At 43.7% G+C, this 22628-nt stretch overlaps 1 protein-coding gene across 1 annotated transcript; it reads left to right on the top strand.

Annotated features, from left to right (window-relative positions):
- Window positions 1-1363: 1363 nt before the first annotated feature.
- On the top strand, window positions 1364-21757 carry LOC122970390 (adhesion G protein-coupled receptor B1-like). Its single transcript, XM_044336508.1, has 31 exons — window positions 1364-2236; window positions 3214-3363; window positions 3461-3559; window positions 3748-3909; window positions 4386-4550; window positions 5834-5998; window positions 6121-6285; window positions 6388-6489; window positions 6597-6703; window positions 6841-7035; window positions 7200-7268; window positions 8476-8584; window positions 9074-9217; window positions 9322-9391; window positions 9621-9723; window positions 10136-10179; window positions 12435-12561; window positions 15830-15933; window positions 16058-16160; window positions 16309-16459; window positions 16595-16664; window positions 16772-16838; window positions 16949-17034; window positions 17245-17416; window positions 17558-17653; window positions 17769-17808; window positions 18002-18624; window positions 18740-18775; window positions 18894-18998; window positions 19264-19314; window positions 19549-21757. Exons 1-31 carry the CDS (start codon window positions 1534-1536, stop codon window positions 19744-19746), a joined length of 4581 nt encoding a protein of 1526 aa, XP_044192443.1. The 5' UTR covers window positions 1364-1533; the 3' UTR covers window positions 19747-21757.
- The last annotated feature ends 871 nt before the right edge of the window (window positions 21758-22628 follow it).

Raw genomic sequence — 22628 nt, 5'->3', positions numbered from 1 at the left:
GAACGTAATTATGAGTTCTTTGCCTGAAAAGTGCAGGTGCTTCTCGAAGTGAATGTCGCTATAGGCGTCAATTGATATGGTGCTGCTGCTGTGCACTGCCCCTCAATTTATGATGAACCTCTCGGTCATATGCAGCAGATACAGGCATTTATTACTGAGCCTTAAAGCTTCCTTTACACTGACATCATCCAATTCCTAAACATACCTTATGTACTGTATCTTAGTTTGGCAGGATAATGTCCTTAATCTATTTTACTGACTATAATCAGTAATAAAGGAAAGAATAAGTAGGAAAACATGACAAGGTAGAATAATAACCCCAAAAGCTTGTGAAAGATGTTGCTGAGCAACAGTGTTTCCTCCTCTCATCTCAGCTCCAAGGAGCATTTCTTCTCTCTTCAGTCAGTCCAGTCCAGAGTACAAAAACCTTGATATTGACTGTGCATCCTTCCTCCAGGCAGGGTTAGTCATTCAATGGCACAGGTCTGTACCAGATAAAGTGAAGTCTACATAAAGCATGTTTGCAAGATGAGTTATGTGTGAACAAGCTATGGTGAAGAAAAAATAAAAATGTTCCATTTGCATGCATGTAGCTCCTTTGCAGAGTAGCGTGATTAGAGTAGGTTTTAGTAGTTCACAAGTTTAAAATGTGCATGCACCTGCCACAACATGCATGCATTTGCATTAATACTTGAGGGATGTCAGTTGTCAACCTTTGTGCTTATTTCATCCCAATTTATGTTCTGGTATGTAATGCAGGAAATATTCCCAAAGCAATTTTTAGGTGCCAAAGCAGGGTATGTAATCACACTTTTTCATGGACACAGACAGACAATTTCTCTTGTTTACTGTGCAATAGGAGGAGTGCATTGTACAAAAAACGGAACTAATAAGTGTCTATGGTTTCCAGTAGCAATGCTTCTTTGGACGTCAGACTGACGCACATGATTCGCATTTCAGTTCAGTGTGTGGGAGGAAAGAGCAAGAGCTTGGAGATACCAGCCTGCTGTGAAGGACTGTAATTGCAGTGGCAGAGCAATTATGTCCTGAAGAACTGGGCATTTTAGATCACTGAATCTGCCCTGAAACACTGTGATACTGATCAGAGACAAATCCCTGATGCATAAATATCAGTTTGACAATGGGTCCAATTAAAATGCATCTCATGAACACAGTGGGAAAAAAATGCATTTCATTTGGAGAGAGCTCTTATCCTGCATACTGATGTCTGGTGTTTTGTTCTGATTATTTAGATATTGGAGCATACTGACTGATATGTTTTTGTGTTTTGATTTATTTTTTTTGCTCTTTTTATTCCCTTTTTCTCTGCAGCTCCCTCACTGACACAGACATGACAGATTGTCTGATGCACTAAAACCTACAAATCCAACAATTCTACAGAGGGTTGCATAGATAAGTCAAAAGATCTGAAACAAGTGCAGTAACTTGCAACAAAGAAGTCAAAGAAACAACCTGTTTTAAACAGCAATCACAGAAACAAGACCAACATCATCCTCTATCTAAGCCGACCCAATGGCGTGGTCAGCTCTCTCCGGCCCCTGTGTGGCCCTTGTCCTGCTCTTCTTCGGTTTGACCTCCTGCACTCCCTCCGGCCCGGCCTCCGCCACCTGCGCCACCCTGGAGCAGAGCCGCTTCTTTGGTGTATTCTCCTCCACAACGACCCTGCCCTCCACACCGTGCTCCTGGACCCTGCAGAACCCTGATCCCCGCCGCTACACTGTCTACATGAAAATCACCAAGCCCACCGACTCCTGCATGCCCCGCCAGATCAGGACCTTCCAGTTCGACTCCTTCATTGAGACTTCTCGCACCTACCTGGGTATGGAGAGCTTCGATGAGGTGGTCAGGCTGTGCGACGCATCAACCACTGTCACCTACCTGGAGTCCAGCAAGCAGTTCCTACAGATCCGCAAGGTGGCCCCAAGAAATGCCCTGGAGATTGTTGAGGGGGAGAACGACATCAGTGAGTTCAAGGCTGAGTTTCTGGTTGTGGGGAAGAGGAACCCAAGCATGCCTGCCTGCCAGATGCTGTGCCAGTGGCTGGAGAAGTGCCTGTCCAGTAGCACCCATGATTATCCCTGTGGTATCATGAACACCCCTTGCCAGTGCTGGGAGGTCCCCAAGAGGAAGCCAGGGAGCTGCTACAGGGGTGGTGTCTACGTTGAGAAATGCCTTCCAGTTCCCAGAGACAACGGACGCGATGCTGAGATTATCAGTAAGTTTGAAGCATGCTTCATTTTTTGACTTTATTTACCTCCAGAGTAAACTTTAAAATGTTCAAAGAGAAAGAAAAACAAAAATCTCAAGGGGGTGCTCAAAACATTGTTGCTTCAAAAGAAACACGTCTTACCCTGTGTTTATTGTGTTATTTTGTAAGGACATCCACTGGACTAGATTGTTGATAGGAGGTCATGTTCTCTAGGACCCCACAGCTCTGCGGGTTGTCTCCAGCCCTGCTATCACTCAGTGGCCCCTGTTTGTGTCTTATGGGCTGTTGAAGGTAATGATCCGTGTCTGTAGAGCATGGGCACAGGCGGAGGATGTGCACTCCGCTGCTACAAAGTAATAAGTAAATCAAAGGTGTTAGAGAAATTTGTCAATGTATCTTTAGGCTTAAGTGGCAGGACAGCCTCAACCGCACACATTGCCAGCTCTCCATTTTGTCTCAGGCAAGCATGTTATCTGTAATGCTTGACAAGGAGTCAGCATTTGGCGAGAGATAGAAGGCATGTTTGTGCATTAGGTTTGGAGTTCGGGTGGGGGGGCACAAAAGAGCACAAAGACCTCACAGTCAGCTGGCAGCGGAAATCGAAGCACACCACTTGTGGTTGGCATGGCAACGCGCCTGTCGGTTTTACACACCGCTCTGCTGTGGTTCACACCAAGTGGGTAAAAGCAAACAATCACCATTTCAAATGGAGCATATTTCACCTTGAGTGCTTGGTTCTGCTCACAAAGAATGGTCCTTGCTCATTCTCTTCACATAAAATAAATGTTACTTACTTTCTGTTCCTACACAAAGTTTACCTAGGGAATGTTTGTTGAGTCATGCTTTTGTGCACTCATTCTGTGACTCAGGCATTTAAGTAATGTTGAGATATCAACTTTTACCCAACCTTGCTTTGAATTCATGCAACTGTGTAAATTTCCAACCATGCTCAATATCCTTCCTCTCCTCATTTCCTCCTGCAGAGGGCTGGGCTGGTTGGGGACGCTGGTCAGTATGCAGCCAAGAATGTGGTGGCGGAGTCCAGGTGCGTAGCCGAAGCTGTCAGCCAGAGGATGGTGTGTGTGAGGGAACAGTTGAAGAAGGGCGGGCTTGCAACCCTCAGCAGTGCATTGGTAAGCCCACCTGTCATTTAGTCATTTAGTTTGGAGTACTCAGCTGCAGGTGGCTCAGTTTCAATGCAATAATCCTGCAATTTTCAAATTCCCTCAGGCAAAGAGCGCAACAGAAGCCAGGGTCTGCGGGCCATCATTGGTTTGAAGAGAGACAACGTTGATGATTCTAACCATGGGGTCGTTGCAACCCAGACAGGTGAGATAGGCCTTGTTCAATAAGTTTAGAAGTTGTTGGCAGTGAAAGTTTTAAACTTAATGGTGTTGCAAGTGATTATTTCTTTATATATATTGCAGTTTTTGCAGATCTGAGTTAAAAAAAAAATCTTTAAATGTGCTTGAGGATTTGGTTTGCTGACCCTCTAACTCATGTTTTGTCCACAGTAGATGCGAAGACAGAAGAGTGGTCCACCTGGAGTTCATGTTCAGTCAGCTGTGGGGAGGGCTGGCAGAGCCGCACCCGCATCTGTGCAACTTCCTCCTTCACCACCCAGTGCATCGGACCCCTGCGTGAGAATCGGCCCTGCAACAACACAGTCGTCTGCCCCGGTAAGTGCCTGGTTCCTCCTCTCCAACGTGAGAGTGACAGCAAGAGAAAAGAAAAGAGAGTGTAATCTAGAAAATGTTAGAGACATTTGGTCTTTTGGAAGGACACAATAGAAGTAAAAGCCATTATCCCTTAATGATTTCCCTTTATACAGCACCAGTCACAAAGAAAAAGTAGATAAAGAGAGGCAGACAAGTTTTGAGAGGCATTTTTGAGCTTTTTACACATTAGATTTGGATTGTGGAAAAGAGAGTGCAATTTAATACCAAGTGAATCTCAATATTTTATACATTTAGTTTTGTGTCTAAGACATTGCATGGAGGACTGCCCCACCTAGTGGAAAGTTTACAAAAAGTACCTGTACTGCGTAGTCTGTACAAACTTCAAATGAATCCACAATAACAGCTGCATATTTTTTACATAAACTACAACTTACCTCATCAAAACATCTGTGTGTGTGTGTTTTACTCATTTGCAGTGGATGGTGCTTGGGATGAGTGGACACCCTGGAGCTTGTGCTCATCCACATGTGGTCGTGGTTACCGTGACCGTACCCGCACATGCAAGCTGCCCAAGAATGGAGGAGAGCCTTGCCGGGGACCTACTAGACAAACCAAGTTCTGCAACATCGCTGTCTGCCCAGGTGAGTCAGTGATCTTACATTTTTCAAATCATTTTTTATAGCAAACAAACACACAAGAGACACATAAAACCAGATCACATTACCTAAAAAAAAATCCCAGCACGTATTATTGCTTCTGTGGGCCAGTTTCTTTAACTACCATACTCAAAAAATCATGACAAATGACTCTAGTTATGATACTTGACCCTGGAGCAAAATGATTCATATATGAGAGCTAATTAAACCACTTATTGGCATCACCACCATCACAAACTGTAGTTGCAGTGGCAGGTTGACATTACATCTGACGCATCAACAGAATAAAAGCCTCTGTGGGCATTAGTCAGTTGCTTTGTGATAACCACCGGTGACTCACACTCTGCCCATGGTCACTGGATATATCAGAAGCTTAGTTCTTTCCTATTCTGCCACCTACTCGTGCACTGAAAAGGATTTCGCTCATTTTGAACCCACAGCTGCAATTTGTGCAGTTACTTTTTCCCCTACTGTGCACCTAGTTTGGTGGTTGTCATTATCACTTGTAAGATGCACTTTATCTATTCAACATTTTATTCCCTTGTTGCAATTACATGTTATCATCAGCAGGTGGCAGGTGTGCGCCACAGCTGAGTTACTGTAAGTGGCTGAAGAAGATGGGCTGTTAGGCAAAGTCATTATTGAGAGATGATTACACATTTCATTTGAAATTGAAGGGTTTCGAAAATTGAGTCGTCCTTAATAGCCCATTTAGCAGGATAGACATTTTTATTTTGGCCTGTCTAGCTTTTTTTAAGACTGTGCACTTTATTCCATTTATTTTACGGTCTAACAAGGCAGCATTTAATTGCAATTGTGATTGATTTTTTCTATTTCTAAGCATTTTCATCTTTTTAAGACCCTAAAATTAAATCTGGAATATGAAAAGTGTCTTTCCTGTGTTCAACCAGTATTAAGTCTCATTTATGTTTCTATAACCCTTTATAAAATATGCCCAATATAGAGTTTTTGGAGGGCTTGATGACCTTTTTTTATCAGAAAATGGATTCGCAGATAAGTCAAGTGCACCAAACAGTGCTAATAATGTACATAATTAGATTAACTTGATTTTAGTTTTGAGGACAGCGGACCTGTTTGAAGGACAGATAACTGAGCTCCAACTTTCTGTTTCACTTCAACTCAGCCAAAGTAGGTCATGTGAAATGTTAATAGCATCAGTGAGTGTGCCATGATGCCTGTGGCCTGAGGGTCTGTCTTGTCCTTGCACTCTGTACAACTGTATAATCTGTTCCTCTGCTTCCCTCTAGTGGATGGATCCTGGAATGAGTGGTCTGCCTGGAGCGCATGCTCTGCTTCTTGCTCCAACGGTACCATACAGAGAACACGGGAATGCAATGGCCCTTCCTACGGAGGCTCTGAGTGCCACGGCAGCTGGAAAGAGTCAGCCAACTGCTTCCTGAAAGAGTGTCCTGGTAAAAAGAAAAAAACATCCCCAGATTCAGTATTCATTGCAATTCTAGGAATCTCTGGAAAATAAATTAATTAGACATATCCCAGTCCAGAGATCATGGTGTGTATTATTCTCTGTCCTTAGTTGATGGACGCTGGCATCCATGGAGCTCATGGGGTAGCTGCAGCAAGACTTGCGGTGGAGGCATCCAGCAGAGGCAGAGAGTCTGTGAAGGGCCTTTCTTTGATGGCACACCTTGCCCCGGTGAAAAGGGAGAGCAGAGGCGTTGCAATGAGAAGAGATGTCCTGGTTAGTGACACCAGTATAGTAATGGATAAAGGTTGCCTCACTATAACATAATCCAATAATAGATCACTCATCATATCACATATGATTCTTGTAACCTTTTAGAGCCCCATGAGATCTGCCCAGAGCAGAACACTGGAGATGTTGTGTGGAAGCAAACCCCCGCTGGAGACATGGCTGCAATCACCTGCCCTGCTGATGCCTCAGGTACAGTGACAGTGAAGACACACATGCTGGTCGTGCGTTTTGCTTTTTGTTTATCATCACCCTATCATGGCAACTACAAGTGTGCACTTTCTCTCTCACTTTCTCAGGTCTGATTCTTCGTCGGTGCACCCTTGATGCTATAGGTCTTGCCTTCTGGGAGAGCCCAACTCACATCAAGTGTGTCTCCAAGAACTATGAGAACATTCAGATGCTGGTAAGCCCTGAAAAAGTGCCCTAATTAAAATGGGAATGCCTCATCTGTTGTGCTCTCATATGGCTAATTTCCCAGAAGTGTAGTCAAACCAGAGAATGTCAAAGATTCAGATTAACCTCTCAACTCTCCTCCTGTAGTCGAGGGACTACATCTCCAAAGCACAGATGGGGCAGAGCGTGGACGGGGTCGCTGAGGTGATTTCACGGCTGAGATTCTCCTCCGATGAAGGGGCCAAGTACAGCGGCGACCTCTTGGCTGTCATGGAAATCCTGAAGAACACCACTGAACTGTACAAGGGAACCAGGCTGAGACTGAGCAACGCTGATGTAGAGGTGAAATCTTATTAGTTAACCACAAAAAAGGATTGGTTTATTCTTGAGAAGGTGTTACATATGTACATATTTAAAAATAATATTGTGTAGCACTCTCTCTCATGCCTCCCTGGCAAAAAATAGTTTTTAATTTAGCTGTATTTGGTATCTTCTTACAACTGCAGAACTACGTCCAGACCATCAGTAACTTACTGAAGGAGGAACATCGTGACAAATGGGAAGAGGCACAGCTGGTACGTGATAAGAGGGTGTGTGTATGAGTGATCCAGAGTGAATATGAGCAGAGGAGCAAATAAGTCTGTTATGCTAACGTACTTGTGATGGGATGAGTGTGTGAGAAAGGGAGAAAGTTGGCTGAGTGTTTATGAGAAGTTACTGTGGAAAATGTGAAAATGGGTGGGGGCGGGGGGAGTGTCAGTGACTGATTAACACTCCAAAATGTCCTTTTACTCACTTAAACATTGGATTAGAATGTAATAAGAGTATAATGCCAAGAGTTAAAATGATCTAAAATTAGACAGTTATAAAAGAAAAACATGCCTCAACCAGTTACCTAGTACTACCTCAGATGTTTTTAGATTTATCACACTTCAACACTAAACTACAATGCACATAAGTTAGTCTAAACTTACAATAACTTAGTAATGTTTGACCACCAGTTGACATATTCTCTTCCCATTTTCATGACGCTCTATCAGTGCTCTTGCTAAAATGATTTACAAGTTATTGAGTTCTCTAAGAAAGATAATACAAGTGTCGAAAAGTTAGACAAACAAAAGACTCCCTCTGCAGAGAGTATACAAATACAGTATTTGTGCACAAATTGAAAACTGAATGGTGAAGGCAAGGCCACTGCGACAAGAGAAAGCAACACTTCAAGGTGACAGCAAGAGAGAAAAGAGTGAGATTGAATCAGGGAGAATCACTACGCCCACTCCGCAATCTGTGAGTCTCTATGCCATCCTACATACTGATGGCAGTTGTAAGGGGACACAGTGAGCACATCACATAGGAGCACACACCTTGCGCCCACATCGCTGCAGTTCTGCGTCAGAGACACGCAAGTCAGTCAGCCCTCCCTTCCAGCGAGTGAGAGAGAGAGGACAAAAAAACCTGAGTATGAATCAACAGCCTGCCCATTTATGGCCTTAAGGAAGTTCTGAGGTTGCATAGCAGCAAGTAGTGTGGTTTTTTTTTTTTCTTCTTCTTCTTTTTTTTCGCTTCACTGTTGAGCGATCTGAAAGAACTAGTATAAGCTGGACTGACATAAGAATAGGAAATCCAGATATGGGCATGTGATACATAGCAGCCTTGCCTAAAGTGTTCAATTAAACCAATTGTGGAAATTGCACATAATGAAACTAGAGGCCCTGCCTGCCCTTTCCCTGTTTCCCTCTCTCTGACTCTTCCTCCATCTCTCTTCTTCCTTTTTTTATCCAGATGGGTGCCAACATTAAGGAGTTTCTCCGCCTTGTTGAGGACTTTGTGAACATGATCGGCATGCAAATGAGCGGCTTTCAGGACATTTATGAAGTCACCGAGAATTTAGGTGAGCCCTAATTTCCACCTCCAGCTGCTCTCTGCTCATGTCTAGTCAGGATGATTTGTCCTTTCTCCATCCAGAGAGTGAATCAATCTTCATCTCACATGTGAATCTGAGTCCATCAGTTATCACTTTGACAGAGTGTCAAATCCATCATCCAACACCATATTACTCTAAGATGCTGTGCATCTGATCATAAGTATATTTGGCATAACACCTATATGTGTTTTACATAAATTAATCAATCTGTCAAATACTGTAAGAATAACTGTAAACTTGACACTCTAAATCACTGTGTGACTGTTTTGGCTCAGTGAAGGTGACACTCTCACAGGATCTAGTTGGAAATGAATCCAGTCAGACACACATTTTGCATGAAACCAAAATGTCCACGGTACCGTTTGCTTCAGTTCAGTCAGATCATTCTTTGTGGAGGCTGAAGACCTCCAAGTGCTGTTCACTAAGCACCCGTCTCTCAATTTCTGCCCTTCCCAGTGCTGAGCATCCATAAGCGCCCAACAACCACAAGCTCCAACTTCACCTTCCCTGTGAAGGGCTGGAGGGGCATGCTGGACTGGGTCAGGACCTCTGAGGAGAAGATCTCAGTGTCCCGTGATGCTCTGTCCATTGAGCAGACTGGTAAGACCTTAACACTCTTAATGAAACAAACATTATTTTTTAGGAGATCAATCAATGTGCAGTCTTGTAGATTTGAGTTTAAGCAGGCATTTTGTTCTCTCCAGATGGCAATGATGCTTTTGTGACCGGCATTGTCCTCTACAGAAACCTTGCTTCTATTCTGTCCTTCCAGAGGTAATACAATTTATCTGCTTTTATAGGTACACAACTGGCCTTCCATGAAATAATTTTTATGGTCACAAGATGGCGCCCCATATTGAAAGACTCACTACCTCTATATTGCTGTTTTCTCTTACATTTATTGTCTCAGTTTTTATTGTAAGGCCTTGCAGAGCCCTTATATCAAGTGGTGGTGTGATTTTTTTGCACCACACTGACTGAGTAATTTCCTGTTTCTCTGCAGCAACACCACCCTGATCAACTCAAAGGTGGTGACAGTGATCGTCAAGCCCACCCCAGCTCTCCTCTCATCCCCCGTTGAGATCGAATTCCCCCATCTCCACAACGTAAGTCCCTAATGGTTACCCAATCTAATGGAGCCTTACAAAAAATATCAGCCCCCCTCTGGGTGTTTGCTCACCGCAGTGCACAGAGCCTGACATTTTGTTGACATTTGCAGTGTCACTGTGACTTTTACTTATACTTGTGTCAGTTGAAACCTGCAAAGATCACAGCATAACCAACCGGTCAGTTGACGATGATGAGAAATCATGCGCAGTAATTAGTCCCTGCAGCTGATAAGAAGCTGTTTTTAGTTTTGCACATGCATTATGGGGGAGGATGGCGAGAAATGTGGGCAGGTGACATGCAGCAAGCTGTTGCGTTTCACACATTTATAGTAAAGTGTCCTAGCCTACACGTTTCCCTTTTCTGCAGAGATTCCTCACACTGCTTTCTCCGTCTGCCTCTTCTTTGCAGGGCACCATGAATGAGACATGCCTCTCATGGGACGAGAGTGAAACGTAAGTGTCAACTACAGTTGTTTTTCTTCTTAAATGTGCATATTCTCTTTCCTGGGTGGCCATGTCAGCTGATCTGACGCTTGTTTTTGTTGTTTATCTCCTCACTCGTCACCGAGGTCCTTTCAGTCATACATCTGTCATTGCATATGAACATTCAGCCCCCCTAGACCTACACTCACCAGAGAGAGAGAGAGCAATATTGTTTCATCCGTTTTTCATGTCAATCATTTCCGACAAGAAGGACAGAACAATGTGCACAACATGTTGACCCATCTCTCCCAGCCAGGAGCACTAGGCCTCGCTCAGCTTCCTGACATAGCCTACTTACTGCATGACACACCGACTTAAGAAATGACAGCCTCAGTGATGCTCAGAGTTCTAGCTGAGCGACACTTCACTTCGATTCTGCACTGCCTTAAATGAACCGCATCTGGGGGGGCGGATACAGAGGCAACTCTTCTAACCTCATTAAATACATCAGTGAGTAAATTCATCATAGTGTCCCTATAGGTCAGACGGCAGAGTGTCAATCTAAAGACAATGGCAGCTCTCCTCCCTCGCCTCTCAGTCATGTTCATATGTCACTGCTGAGGTTAATGGCTACGGCGCGTGGGAGTTTTTAAAGATGCTTAAGATGCCTTTGAATGACTTATGAAAGGAGCTCCTGGTGGCCAAGCCTGGATGAATCAGCCCCAGGCCCACTCTGCCCTCCTGAAGAATACACAGGTGGACTATTTGCATTTAGATAGATTTGTACACTTGTAGAGGACAGATAAGAAATGAAAATGTGTTAAACTCCTCCTGCACCCAGAACACACCCCCACACCTTCTCACATACACCGTAACCAAAGCCAAAGCAAAATATAAATCGAAGGAGAAAATGTAATTAACTCATATACTAATTAGATTCATTTTTGACAGCAGATGTGATTAATGGCAGGATAGACAGTGGAAATGGCAGAGGAGGAAGCTCTGGCTGATGGCAGAGTTTGGGGTCAATGCTTTTGTGCAGAGCTGCATATGTTTGGTTTAAGAGAGCAGGCTGATCACAGGAAGTGCTCTATTAGCTCCTCCACCAGTGAATTATAACTAGATGCATACAGAGAAAATGGCATGCAGCTCCTTGTGACATGAAAATAAAAGATGAAGAGCAGCACATGCTTTTCTTGGCCTACTTCACATCACACTTCACCACACAGCGTTTAACCCATCTGCATGATACGGCAACCGCACACATTAATCTGTGCAGCCAAGCTTACTTAGATGCCATTCCAGTTAACTGCCATGATGATTTTGCCCCGCGGCTGTCCGCCCATGACACTCTGTACCAGGCTGGACCTGCTGGCTGTGATGCCCCTCTGAATTCACCAGTCAATTAGAGCCCGAGGGTGCTGCTCCGTGCCTTAACCTGTTCTCTGCTCTCTGGCATCTGCTGCTGCTGCTGCTGCTGCTTACACACAATGGCAGATCCTGATTTGTTTGGCCAGAGTCTCAGAACAAAATTACTGTAAATTCAATGATCTATAGAGGTTGATAGTTTCAGTGTATCTCATTTGAAAGAAGAACTCATTACTGATTTCATGTTGTTTTTTCCTCCATCTATTTTCTGTCTCATCAGATTGGACAGGAATTATACACATATATCGCTTTAGTTTGATTTAAACTGCATAAAGATGGATGAAAATCAGTTGGAGTGTAGATTTCCTCACCATGGAGGAATAATCATAATTCAGATTGTCTTCACATTCCCCTCCTTCTCCTTCAAAAGAGGGAACACGTTGTCCTTTGTCCCTCAGTGCACTGGCCAAGTATTGCCAATAATCTCGTGTCTACTGAGGAAAGATTAACCACAGCAAGAAATGATACAGATTATGCTAATAATGTGATTTATGGCCTATCATCATTAATCATGGCACAGATGGCTATTAATCACAAATGGAAAAGCCATAATCAAGGAAAGATGCAACTGAGCACCTCAAGTTATATACAATAGTATTTATTTTCTCATACTGGACCACACAACTATTAATTAAATATCTAAATGTTATATAAGATGTGAACATATGGAATTATATGTGACTTCTTTACATTCAAACATGATGGGCTTTTCATTAGTAGAATCTTATTAATCATAAATATCATACAACATAACAGAAATTCCATCAAGAGGCATTCACATAAGAGATTTGTCAGATCTCAAAGCAGTCTCTCCTCTCCTAACCCGTCGCTGCCGTTCCCTCTCCTTCTCTGTGCAGTTCCTCTCTGCTTGGGTCTTGGTCTGCTCGGAGCTGCAGAGCGGTCCCCGTTCATTCATTCAGAACCAAATGCGTGTGTGACAGTCTCTCCACCTTCGCCATTTTAGCGCGCGTCAACTTCGACTCGGTAAGTCTTCTGTCTGCTCTCAATATGTGCTTGTGGTGTTTGTTTGCTTTTCTACCATATATCTTAAATGTTTTTTCGTGCAGTGTGAGTGAATGCGGTGCAGTGTGAACCGTACAGTATAGCCTACTTGTTGTTTTCGAGCGATTTGCTGTAGCGCTGCCTTTCCAGCACCTCTTTGTCTCCGTGCAGGTGCCGCTGATCGGAGAATTATATTAAACAGGAATTGCATTTAAGATTAAAAACGGAAACGTTATGAATCGCATATGGGCATGTCGATTTTTTGCACGAGCTTGTTAATTCAATGCTTATTTGCTTGCATTCAGCTACATGTAATTGGCAAAATAAATATTATTGCAGCAATGGAAAACAGCTTGCATGAAAATGAAGAAACACTCATCCCAAATTATTAATTAAATCACACAAAATGACTTTTGATTATTGTGTAATCTGGGTTTGCATTAATTTGTTGTTTTGCATGATTTCACATAGTTTGAACATGGGAACTTGGTGTTGCGCACTTGATGCTTTAATTACCGAATTTTGTCATTAGACATCGCTGTATTTTATGCGCAAAGACAATGTGTAATTCTCCCCCCTTAGACTGTGTTGGCTCTGAAGCTGTTCGCTCTCCAGTTGCCTTGGTAACGGCTTCTGCAGCGCAAACTCGGCCTGTGTAATTTTTGATAACTGAGATGCTGAGGAAAAAAAGCACACACATACAGAGCCCCCTCCTCCCTCATCTGAACACCCCCTCAGGACAGAGGAAATGGTCTGTCCATCTCTGCTGTGCATATGATTGCTGCTGCACACACACACACACACACACACACACACACACACACACACACACACACACAAACAATCAACAGATGTCTATTAGTTTGAGGAAATGTATATTTAAAATGTGCATTATGCTCATTTCCTCCTCTATTCACTGTACTGCCAATGGCAAAACAGCTTATGAATTTGGACTGCAGTCTCGTCTTTTTGTTTCCCCCCAACCTGTTGTTTACATCCTAGATTTGATTTGTCTTGCTGTTGCCAGTCTGAACAGCACCTCCCATATTTGTTATAGGCTGCACATACCCCCCTCCTTCCAACCTCCCGCGACAGTGAAAAGGCAGCTGCGCCAATCATTCCGTCTGCCAATATCTCTGAATTCTCGATTACGTCCACCCCCCCCCCTCCTCCTCCTCCTCGTCCTCGTCCTCCTCCTTCCTCTTCGACCACAGCAGCAAGTCTGAAAATGCCAGAGAGACAGACCAATGAGAGACAGACGTCTGGTCATGCATTGATGGTTCCTCCTTCCCCCCCCTCCCGCCTGCCTCTCCATCCATCCTTTGATGTGTGCCTTGGACATTTTCAATAACGTCTTCCTGCAAGCCCTGTGAGGAACACCAGTAAGAAGCGAGAGGCAGAGAGAAAGAGAGAGAGAGAGAGAGAGGAGTGAGGAGATGTGAATAACAGCCAGATACTGCAGTGTGTTAGCTCTCATTCGATATGGTCCAATTTTGCAACTCCTGCACCATCATATGTGTTGGGCACATGAAGGTCCACCTAGTTAGTACAGCAGATGCCCTTGACCAGTGATGAATGTTGTGCACACCATCAGTTTCAAAAAACAGCTGAAGATGTGGGTCTTTCTCTGCACATGAAAATGAGAACATGTGATTCGGTCAAGGACAGGCAAAAGACATGCTTCATATTTAGGTCAAACTGACTGTCTGGATTTCACTCAGAGGCCCATGGTGCAAGCGTCAACCCAGATAGAGAGATTGGGAAGAGAGGGAACAGAACATACTGTATCGCCCTTGTTATTTTTTTTTCTTCCGCCAGATTCAGTAAAGGCTGAAGCGAAAGGCAGCTCACTGCTCTGCTATCTGCCATCTGTTTTGGGGCGCTTCTGATGTAGTTGGATAGATTTTGAAACAAATTTGCCACACTAAATTAGTCGTTGGCTGCCACAGGCCGGACTTCACCAGCTGTGCTTTGATATCAGAGAACTCTATGTGGAGCACATATTGAGATGGAGGGGAACGATCCTTCAAGGCTCAGTATTGTACCATTTAATTCTGAGACACTGAGATACTATCAACAATGGCAAACGTATTAGAAGGAACACTTCACGTGTGCTTGCTATATAAGAATTTATGGCCATCATAAATCAATTGAAGGCCAAAGTGGTGTCTCTTTCTTTCACTTCTATCTGTGCTAATTTGATACCTGCAGATTTATTATATTTCAGGACATTTTCTCACTCACCTTATGGAGCCACTTAGACCTTTCTCACCCTTTTTCTCTCTTAACACGTTAAACCCTGTTATCAGAAATGTAATCACACCATTTGTCTATGAGGGCTTCTTCAACTTGATCAGAGGTGTTACATTAACTCAAAACCTCATTAAAGCCACTAGACTAGGTATGAGACAGACAGAAAGATTATGGACACAGTGAAACCAGATGATTACGTAGCTACTAGAGGTTTGTAGGTGTGTTGGCCAGGCAACAAGGTCCTTGTGGTGTCTCAAGGAGCTTTGAGATTTGTTTGGAAGACAGGCAAAAGACAATCCCTTCTGTGTTTCTTCCATAAGAGGTTTTGATGCCAGGGCCGTTTGAAACATGGGACGGTCACCACCGCTGGCAGCGGCAGGCGCTAAACTGCTGTCAGAGATCAGAAGGGCAGGTGGTGGCAGATTAATGCACAGGTGATAATGGTCCACCTGTTCACTCCTGCAGGGACAGGCAAGGAGCTGCTGGTTGGCGCAAAAACACCAACGTAGTGAGAAAAAACTAAAGGGGAGAGAAAAAGATTAGCTCAGGATGTCTGTCAATGATTAGAAGGTTGCTGTAGCAGCTTAAACTAATGACTGAATACAGCACCCCCTCTGAACTGCCCCTGGGAATTGAGCAACCCCCCTTCCAGCTTAGTGGAGAGAGATATATGTGCAATATCCTCTTCGCCTCATTTGCTGACTCAAAAGCTCAATGGAGAGATGCAGTGACCCTGACCATTTGTTTAGTTTGCCGCTCCATCTTTCTGACATGTTCACCTTGAGGTCACCTTGCCTCAGCCGTGGCCTGATTGTGCCATTCAACTGTTTGCCTACAGGGAGCTGTCTGCTATTCCAGATAGCGCACACCCAGAGGCTTCGCCAGTGCATGCATGTGCGTGTGCGTGGATCTCAGTGCTGGTGCATTAATGTGTATGTGCATTTGTATTGAGAGCACAGCTCTAAGAGGCATGTTTGGTCTTGTCTCCTCTCTGTAGATCATGGACAAGGCACTGCTCCCATCCGTGACTCTCATAGTTGGCTGTGGGGTCTCCTCTCTCACCCTGCTGCTCCTCATCATCATCTACGTCTCCGTGTGGAAGTAAGTAACCCTACGAGCAAAGATCAGCCATGTCAGACTCTAACTCTAAATGCTGCGTGCACTCGGGTTTGTCTCTCTTCTGCTGCGCAACTCATGCTTTTCTTCTCCCTTTTCAAAACTCCAGGTACATCCGCTCCGAGCGCTCCGTTATTCTCATCAACTTCTGCCTCTCCATTATATGCTCCAATGCCCTCATTCTCGTCGGACAAACTCAGGCTCGCAACAAGGTAAGGCACTCTTCTGGACAATCTTAAACCCTCTTTTAAAGCTTTCTGAAACTCACTGCTTTAGGGACTTTCAGAAGTAGCAGCGGTGTCTCTGACACAGATTTCTCATCTTTCCTCTCTATCTCTCCCTCCTCCCGGGCCCCCACAGGTGGTGTGCACTCTCGTAGCTGCTTTCCTGCACTTCTTTTTCCTCTCCTCTTTCTGCTGGGTGCTGACAGAAGCTTGGCAGTCCTACATGGCTGTCACTGGTCGTCTGCGCAACCGCATCATCCGCAAGCGCTTCTTGTGCTTGGGCTGGGGTAAGAGCACCTGTCTTTATGTTCATCTCTGTCTTTTTCTTCTACCTCTCTTGCATCACTTTTCTCAATAGTTTTTTTGGTCCTGTCAAGACTCTAACTCTTTCCTCCACCTTGTGCATATTTTCTATCTTGCAGGCCTTCCTGCATTGGTGGTGGCTGTGTCTGTGGGTTTCACTAAAGCTCAGGGATATGGCACTGTCAACTAGTAAGTCTCAGCCTGCCACTTTTAGGCTTTCTCTTTTCTCTGCATTTATCTTAAAAACCTCTTCCCTTGGCTCAGGCATTAATATTCTTCCTCCTTCTCTTTTCTAGCTGCTGGCTGTCTCTTGAGGGCGGACTCCTCTACTCCTTTGTTGGCCCTGCCGCAGCTGTTGTTTTGGTTCGTACTCTGACTTTGATGTCCGAATCCACCCCAATGCATAGTCTGTTTGTAAATGCATTACCCATTATTACATTGTCTCATCCTTTTTTTTTTTCTCTTTCGAACAGGTGAATATGGTCATTGGTATTCTGGTCTTCAACAAGCTGGTATCCAAGGACGGCATCACCGACGTGAAGCTGAAGGAGAGAGCCGGGTAGGTTTTATTGATCTTCTCCGTACACCAGAGTATTGCGCTTATCGCCCTCATCAGTGCCATTACAGGTATATTGATGATGTGCTTTGATATCAAGCCTCACAATCAAACAACAGGAGAGAATAGAGCTCCGAAGTTCATTGCAGCCTGCGTGAGCCTGCTCTAGTGGTGTTTTGCTGAAGTCTTATCTGCTGTTTTCTCACCCTACAGGGCATCACTTTGGAGCTCCTGCGTGGTTCTGCCTCTCTTGGCCCTCACCTGGATGTCTGCTGTGCTAGCCATCACCGACCGCCGCTCTGCCCTCTTCCAGATCCTCTTTGCTGTCTTCGACTCTCTGGAGGGTTTCATCATTGTCATGGTCCACTGTATCCTGCGTAGAGAGGTAAGAAAAAACCAAACACTGAAATAAGATAAAGTAACAGGAGTTAAGATAAAAATGAAAGTTGTTTTGGTTTATTTTATTTAAGAGGTTACATGAGCTGCGGTTTGAATGCAATTTCCTGAATTTTACCTTTTCCATTAGGTTCAAGAAGCTGTAAAGTGCAGAGTAGTCGACCGCAAGGACGACGGCAATGGAGACTCTGGCAGTTCCCTTCACAATGGCCACACCCAGCTTATGGTAAATTTCTTGGCTTATTGCCTTTTTAATGTCTTGAGTGCCCCTTGCATTTTATCTTTAAATGAATATGTGCATACATTAAGCACTAATAGAACATTTATTATTCTTTTATCAGCAGTCTGATAACGAAAAGGATGGAGATTCAAGCAGACAAGGTAAGCCCCTTTTACACTAACTTTTTTGCTCTTGCCTTTAACCATTTTTCCATTTGCATTTTACTTTTTGTGAGACTTGCACTTAAAACATCTGATCACGCATAAAAAGAAAGCATTTTTATTGGACCAATTTTTCAGGCCTGCTATGGTCCTTTATTATTTTCTAACTATCTCGTACCTTTTTTCTCTAAAGGAATGAAGAGCTCCTCCGAAGAGAAGATGCCTCCTCCTCAGCTGCCTCTTCCCATGGGCTCCAACTTCCACACCCTGCCATCCAACCCCACTAAGAGCCACATGCAGGCAGTTCCCGAATATTCCAGCCACACCCTCACCTTGAAGAGAGAGAAGAGCCGTCTGGCGGGTGGAGTCGACCCAACCTGTGGGAAACCCGTGTATGTGTGCGAGGGAGAGCTCTTCAAACAGCTGGACGCCGATCTTGCTCGGGTTCAGGCTGAAGGTAGCGTCTCCAACGGAAGCGGTTACGTACTCATGCCCAACACCACCTCCACCCTGAGGTCCAAGCCCAAAGATGACCCGACAAAATACAACATCAGCGTGGAGCAGCTGCCACAGGCCAGACTCATGCACCTCAGCGGGCCATTTGCCGAGCCACAGGCCGCCTTCGGGATGAAGTCGATCCCCCCTGATCAGATCAGTGTGTCATATTCAGAGAGGGACTCGCCCATCCAGAATATCCACAACATGTCAAGTGAGTCTCACATCACCCACAGCAGCCTGGAGAACACCTTCGAGTCCATGAACTCCATGATGTCCAAGAGTGAGACGATCTCCACGCTGTCCATGAGCTCCCTGGAGGTAAGACTGGAATTATGTCACCTATTGCAAAAAAATAGTTTCTGCATTTACTTGCAATGTTTCAAACATTTATTTACTAAATTAAACTGACCTTTGTCTTCTCTTTTCTTTGCAGAGACAGAAATCCCGTTATGCTGAGTTGGACTTTGAGGTAAATATTATTTGAATTGTGTTTCTTCAAAAATGTTATAAGTGACATGATATTATATTAAATTTATGATTGCAATAATTTTTTTGAGAGTAAATTGTTTTCTCTATGTACCCTGTAGAAAATCATGCACACAAAGAAGCGCCACCAGAACATGTTCCAGGACTTAAACAGGAAGTTACATCATGCTGAGAAAGACAGAGAGTCACCCGCTTCTGACAGCAAGGTAACCTATCATAATAACATGCCCATCATCCATCATCATAGAGAAATACATTTCCCGTAAGTACAAAGTACTAAGTACAAAATGCACGAATAGTAAAAAGAAAAATACAGAGGAGGCAGTTCTAATGTTAAAGATTTTTTGAGCAGAGCGTCTTGGTGGTGTAAAATGACCTTAAAAGCAACCACTGACTTGTGTATTGAGCTATGGTTGTCATTACCTTGAGGTCATTTGAATATGGATGCATTTTCTTCCTTCCTTCTTACAGTCTGTGAGATGGAGTGTGTCATCAGGAGGAAGTGACAAAACGAACCACAGCGTGAGTGTTTATATACAACCTCACAGTCTCAAATTTACTGCCTATAGACAAGACACACCATCAAATATCACACTTGCCTCAAGGAGGAATAACTTCCCCCAAATAACAATACGACTTTCATTATTAGAAAATCTCCACTGATGTAATGAAGCCCATTTCATTTTTGATTAGATCAGAAATTGCTCAGGATGTGTGACACCAGTGCTAAAGTGGCATCTCTTTGTATCTCAACAGGACAAACAGCAGGGTCCTCTTGAGAGGCCATGGGAGGGAGTCCGGGGACTACCGCAGTCCCCCCCTGCATGGGTGCGCAAAGACCTGGAGCCCCTAGCTGCCTCACCTCTGGAGCTGCACTCTGTGGAATGGGAGAAGTCCAGCACCACCATCCCTCTGGTGGGGCAGGACATCATCGACCTGCAGACAGAGGTCTGAGGAGGAGGAGGGGGGCTAGTGAAGCCACCTGATTTCACCTCGGTCACCTTTTTGGTTTTGGGAATGGGATCCTGTATGGATGAAGTATGGGAAACCAAGAAAGAGGGGAGGAAGTAAGAAAGTAGGTCCCAGAATCTATGTCTTCAAACCCTCAGCCAGAGCAGGAGGAAGAGAGAGAAGGAGTGAAGGAGGAGAGGTAGAAGAGTGGAAGTGGTAGTGATGGGATGTTTAATGTAGCTTCTCTGTGTGGACTTAAAGCATCTCTTGTCAGAGTGCTCTGAAGGTCAATGGGTTAGTGAAGTGATCAGTGGTTTCCATGAACCAGGACTGGCTGTGGTTCCATTAATGCTTCACTGGGAGTTTCCGGAACCCTGCAGCCCGGGTTTCAGAAGATGTGGTCGACATGTCTGTGCTTCTTTTTTCCTTCAACTCAACTTTGGAGAAAAATTAAATAATATAAAACGGTGTGTCCTCCCTGCTTCTTGGGAGGAACAACCGGAACTCTTGGCTGCCCCTCTTCCAGCCAAGTTACCTTCCAAAATAGGACAAGGCAAGGGAGCATAAGGGACCAGTTTTATGCTTGGAGTCCAACACTCTGCACTAGAAAGGCACACATTTTGTTTCTGTGCCATAGATTATTATATTTTTCTTTTCTGATTGTGTGTTTGTTTGTACCGCTTTGCACCTAGAACTGCTTCTAAAGAGCTAAATATAAGACTCTGTACTGAGAATACAACTCCTCTACTGGAGAGCAGGCTCAATCACGCTGATAGCGCTTCTCACTGCTATTACCACCATGGTTATTATTATTCCAGTGACTATCGTCGGTTTTATGATTATCATTGTTATTACTTGATTATTTGTTTAGCCTATATTTTGATTTTTCATTCCCCTCATGACTGTCAGGCACAAATTTTAATCGTTTCTGTACTGTGACCTACAACATTAGGCTCCAAAAAATGATTCAATACATTTTCAATGTGTTGTGAGCCCATATGGACTGCATTGGGAAAAACATACTGAGTGTTGATGGAGGTGGCGGTGGTGGTGGTTAGTTATTTCCTGGTTTCTCCAGCATTCTGCTTTGATACCAAAACACCAGCACCAAGATGAACACAGACTCTCACACGGGAAGAGCAGTGCACTCTGGAAATTGCTAGGTGGAAATGTGAGGAGGTGGGGGACACCACTCCCCTCTCAGCTGGCACAAGATGCAGGCTCTTCCATGTCGTACATGTGGATTCAAGGGTCAGCGAGACCTTTCATCATCGCCCTTTTGTTTCTCAGCCTTGCAGGACTCTTGGACCGAGCTGAGGCTCCTGGCGCTGATGTGACTTCCAGTGCAGTGCCAGGTCCTCAAGACTTCAACACATTTGTGTTTTTAGCCATCAGTGTGAAATAGTGCAATATGATGGGTGCTTGATGCTCAAGCAAGACTGATATTAGGATTTAGGCAGAGATTTTTCTTACCAATGTTTCAAAACTTTTATACCATCTTCCTCATATTTACGGAGCATATAGATGCTTTATGAGAATATTGTACAACAAATCTGTATTAGTAATTCAAAGAATTTATTCACTATAGATTTGTTAGCACAAGACTCCATATTTGGAGGTCTCTGTGACAGGTAGATAATTGTACTTCTATAAAGCAAACATTATATAGAATGAATGATAGGCTATGAATATCTCTAAACTGTGCTTCAGGACATTTGTTATTACTCTCCGCTGTGTAGCGACGAGTATTTGAACCTCATGTCTTCTGTAACTGTGTTTTTGATAACCTTGTCAGTAACTCAACAGTATGTACTACCAGCCAATTCCCCTGTTCCTTCAATTCCTCTGTCCAACCCTCAGCCCGATTCATACCTCGAGTTACTTGTATTGAATACCCATTTGTATTTTCTTGTCACGACTTTGTTTTTTATGTTCTGTTTTACCTCCTGTAAATGTACAGTTTTCACAGCACAAAATGAATGTGACTTATTTCTAATAAAACACATCTATATTACATGAAGAATTTGTTCCTGAGTTATTGAGCGAGGACAAGTTATAAAGGTGAAATACAACTTTAAATCTCATATTTTGTGAAATATTGCAATAATCTGTAAGACTAAGTAACTTTTAGTGTAACGTGGTGTCTTTTTTTCAGAATAACTCAAAAAATAATTCTCCTGCAGAGTCAAATTGTTGTCTGACACAAATATCTCAAGTCAGAACGAAACAAATGAGCAGTGTTTAAAAGTAAAAATAGCTGGCAAAAAATACTGAGATACTGAGCGAAACAGAACTTGGAGAAATGGATTGTGTATCAGTAATGTATTTTTTCATACCCAATGCCACATTAAAGCCTCTGGCAACATTTCGCTCCCTAAATATAGAAATGATTTGCAGGTACAAAAAAAAAAAGCAATCTTTTAAGATGATAAAAGCGCAATTCTCCTCTGTTCTATTTTCATGCTTTGCAGAGAGGCGAATCATTACTGAGAAAAAAAAGCTCTATGAAGTTGAGTAATGAGAAAACAAACATATTTGACAGAGGCCAGAATATGATTCTGACCTCCTTAAAAATAGGAAATGTTCTCAACAGTTTAAATTTAGTTCTGCCTGCCTTGTCTGCAGTATTGCCATTCTTCTTCTTTTTTTTTCTCTCCTCCATAATCGGTTCTTGTTCTTCCTTTTAATTGAAGCAGTGTGCTGTACTTCTGCTGCAAGGCATAAGCAAAAGGAGATTTACATCATCCATTGGTTGAGCACTGCTCATTTTGTGAGGTCAGCTGGAGAGCTAACCGGCTTGTATGCAAATGGTGCTGTATATAACGTAGGTGCCATTTTTCACTGCATTCCGTGTCTGTTACTGCATCACATGATAGGCACCGTTT

Source organism: Thunnus albacares, chromosome 19 (assembly GCF_914725855.1).
Source record: "Thunnus albacares chromosome 19, fThuAlb1.1, whole genome shotgun sequence".
NCBI lineage: Eukaryota > Metazoa > Chordata > Actinopteri > Scombriformes > Scombridae > Thunnus > Thunnus albacares.
Note: the sequence above shows the minus strand (reverse complement) of the source record. Positions and strands in the feature narration are given on the sequence as shown.

Bases quoted from the DNA above. Each gene is read 5' to 3' on its own strand.
- LOC122970390 (XM_044336508.1), top strand. From the start codon at position 1,534: ATGGCGTGGTCAGCTCTCTCCGGCCCCTGTGTGGCCCTTGTCCTGCTC. The intron at 3,910-4,385 runs GTAAGTGCCTGG...ACTCATTTGCAG, and splicing joins CAACACAGTCGTCTGCCCCG to TGGATGGTGCTTGGGATGAG. The intron at 4,551-5,833 runs GTGAGTCAGTGA...GCTTCCCTCTAG, and splicing joins CAACATCGCTGTCTGCCCAG to TGGATGGATCCTGGAATGAG.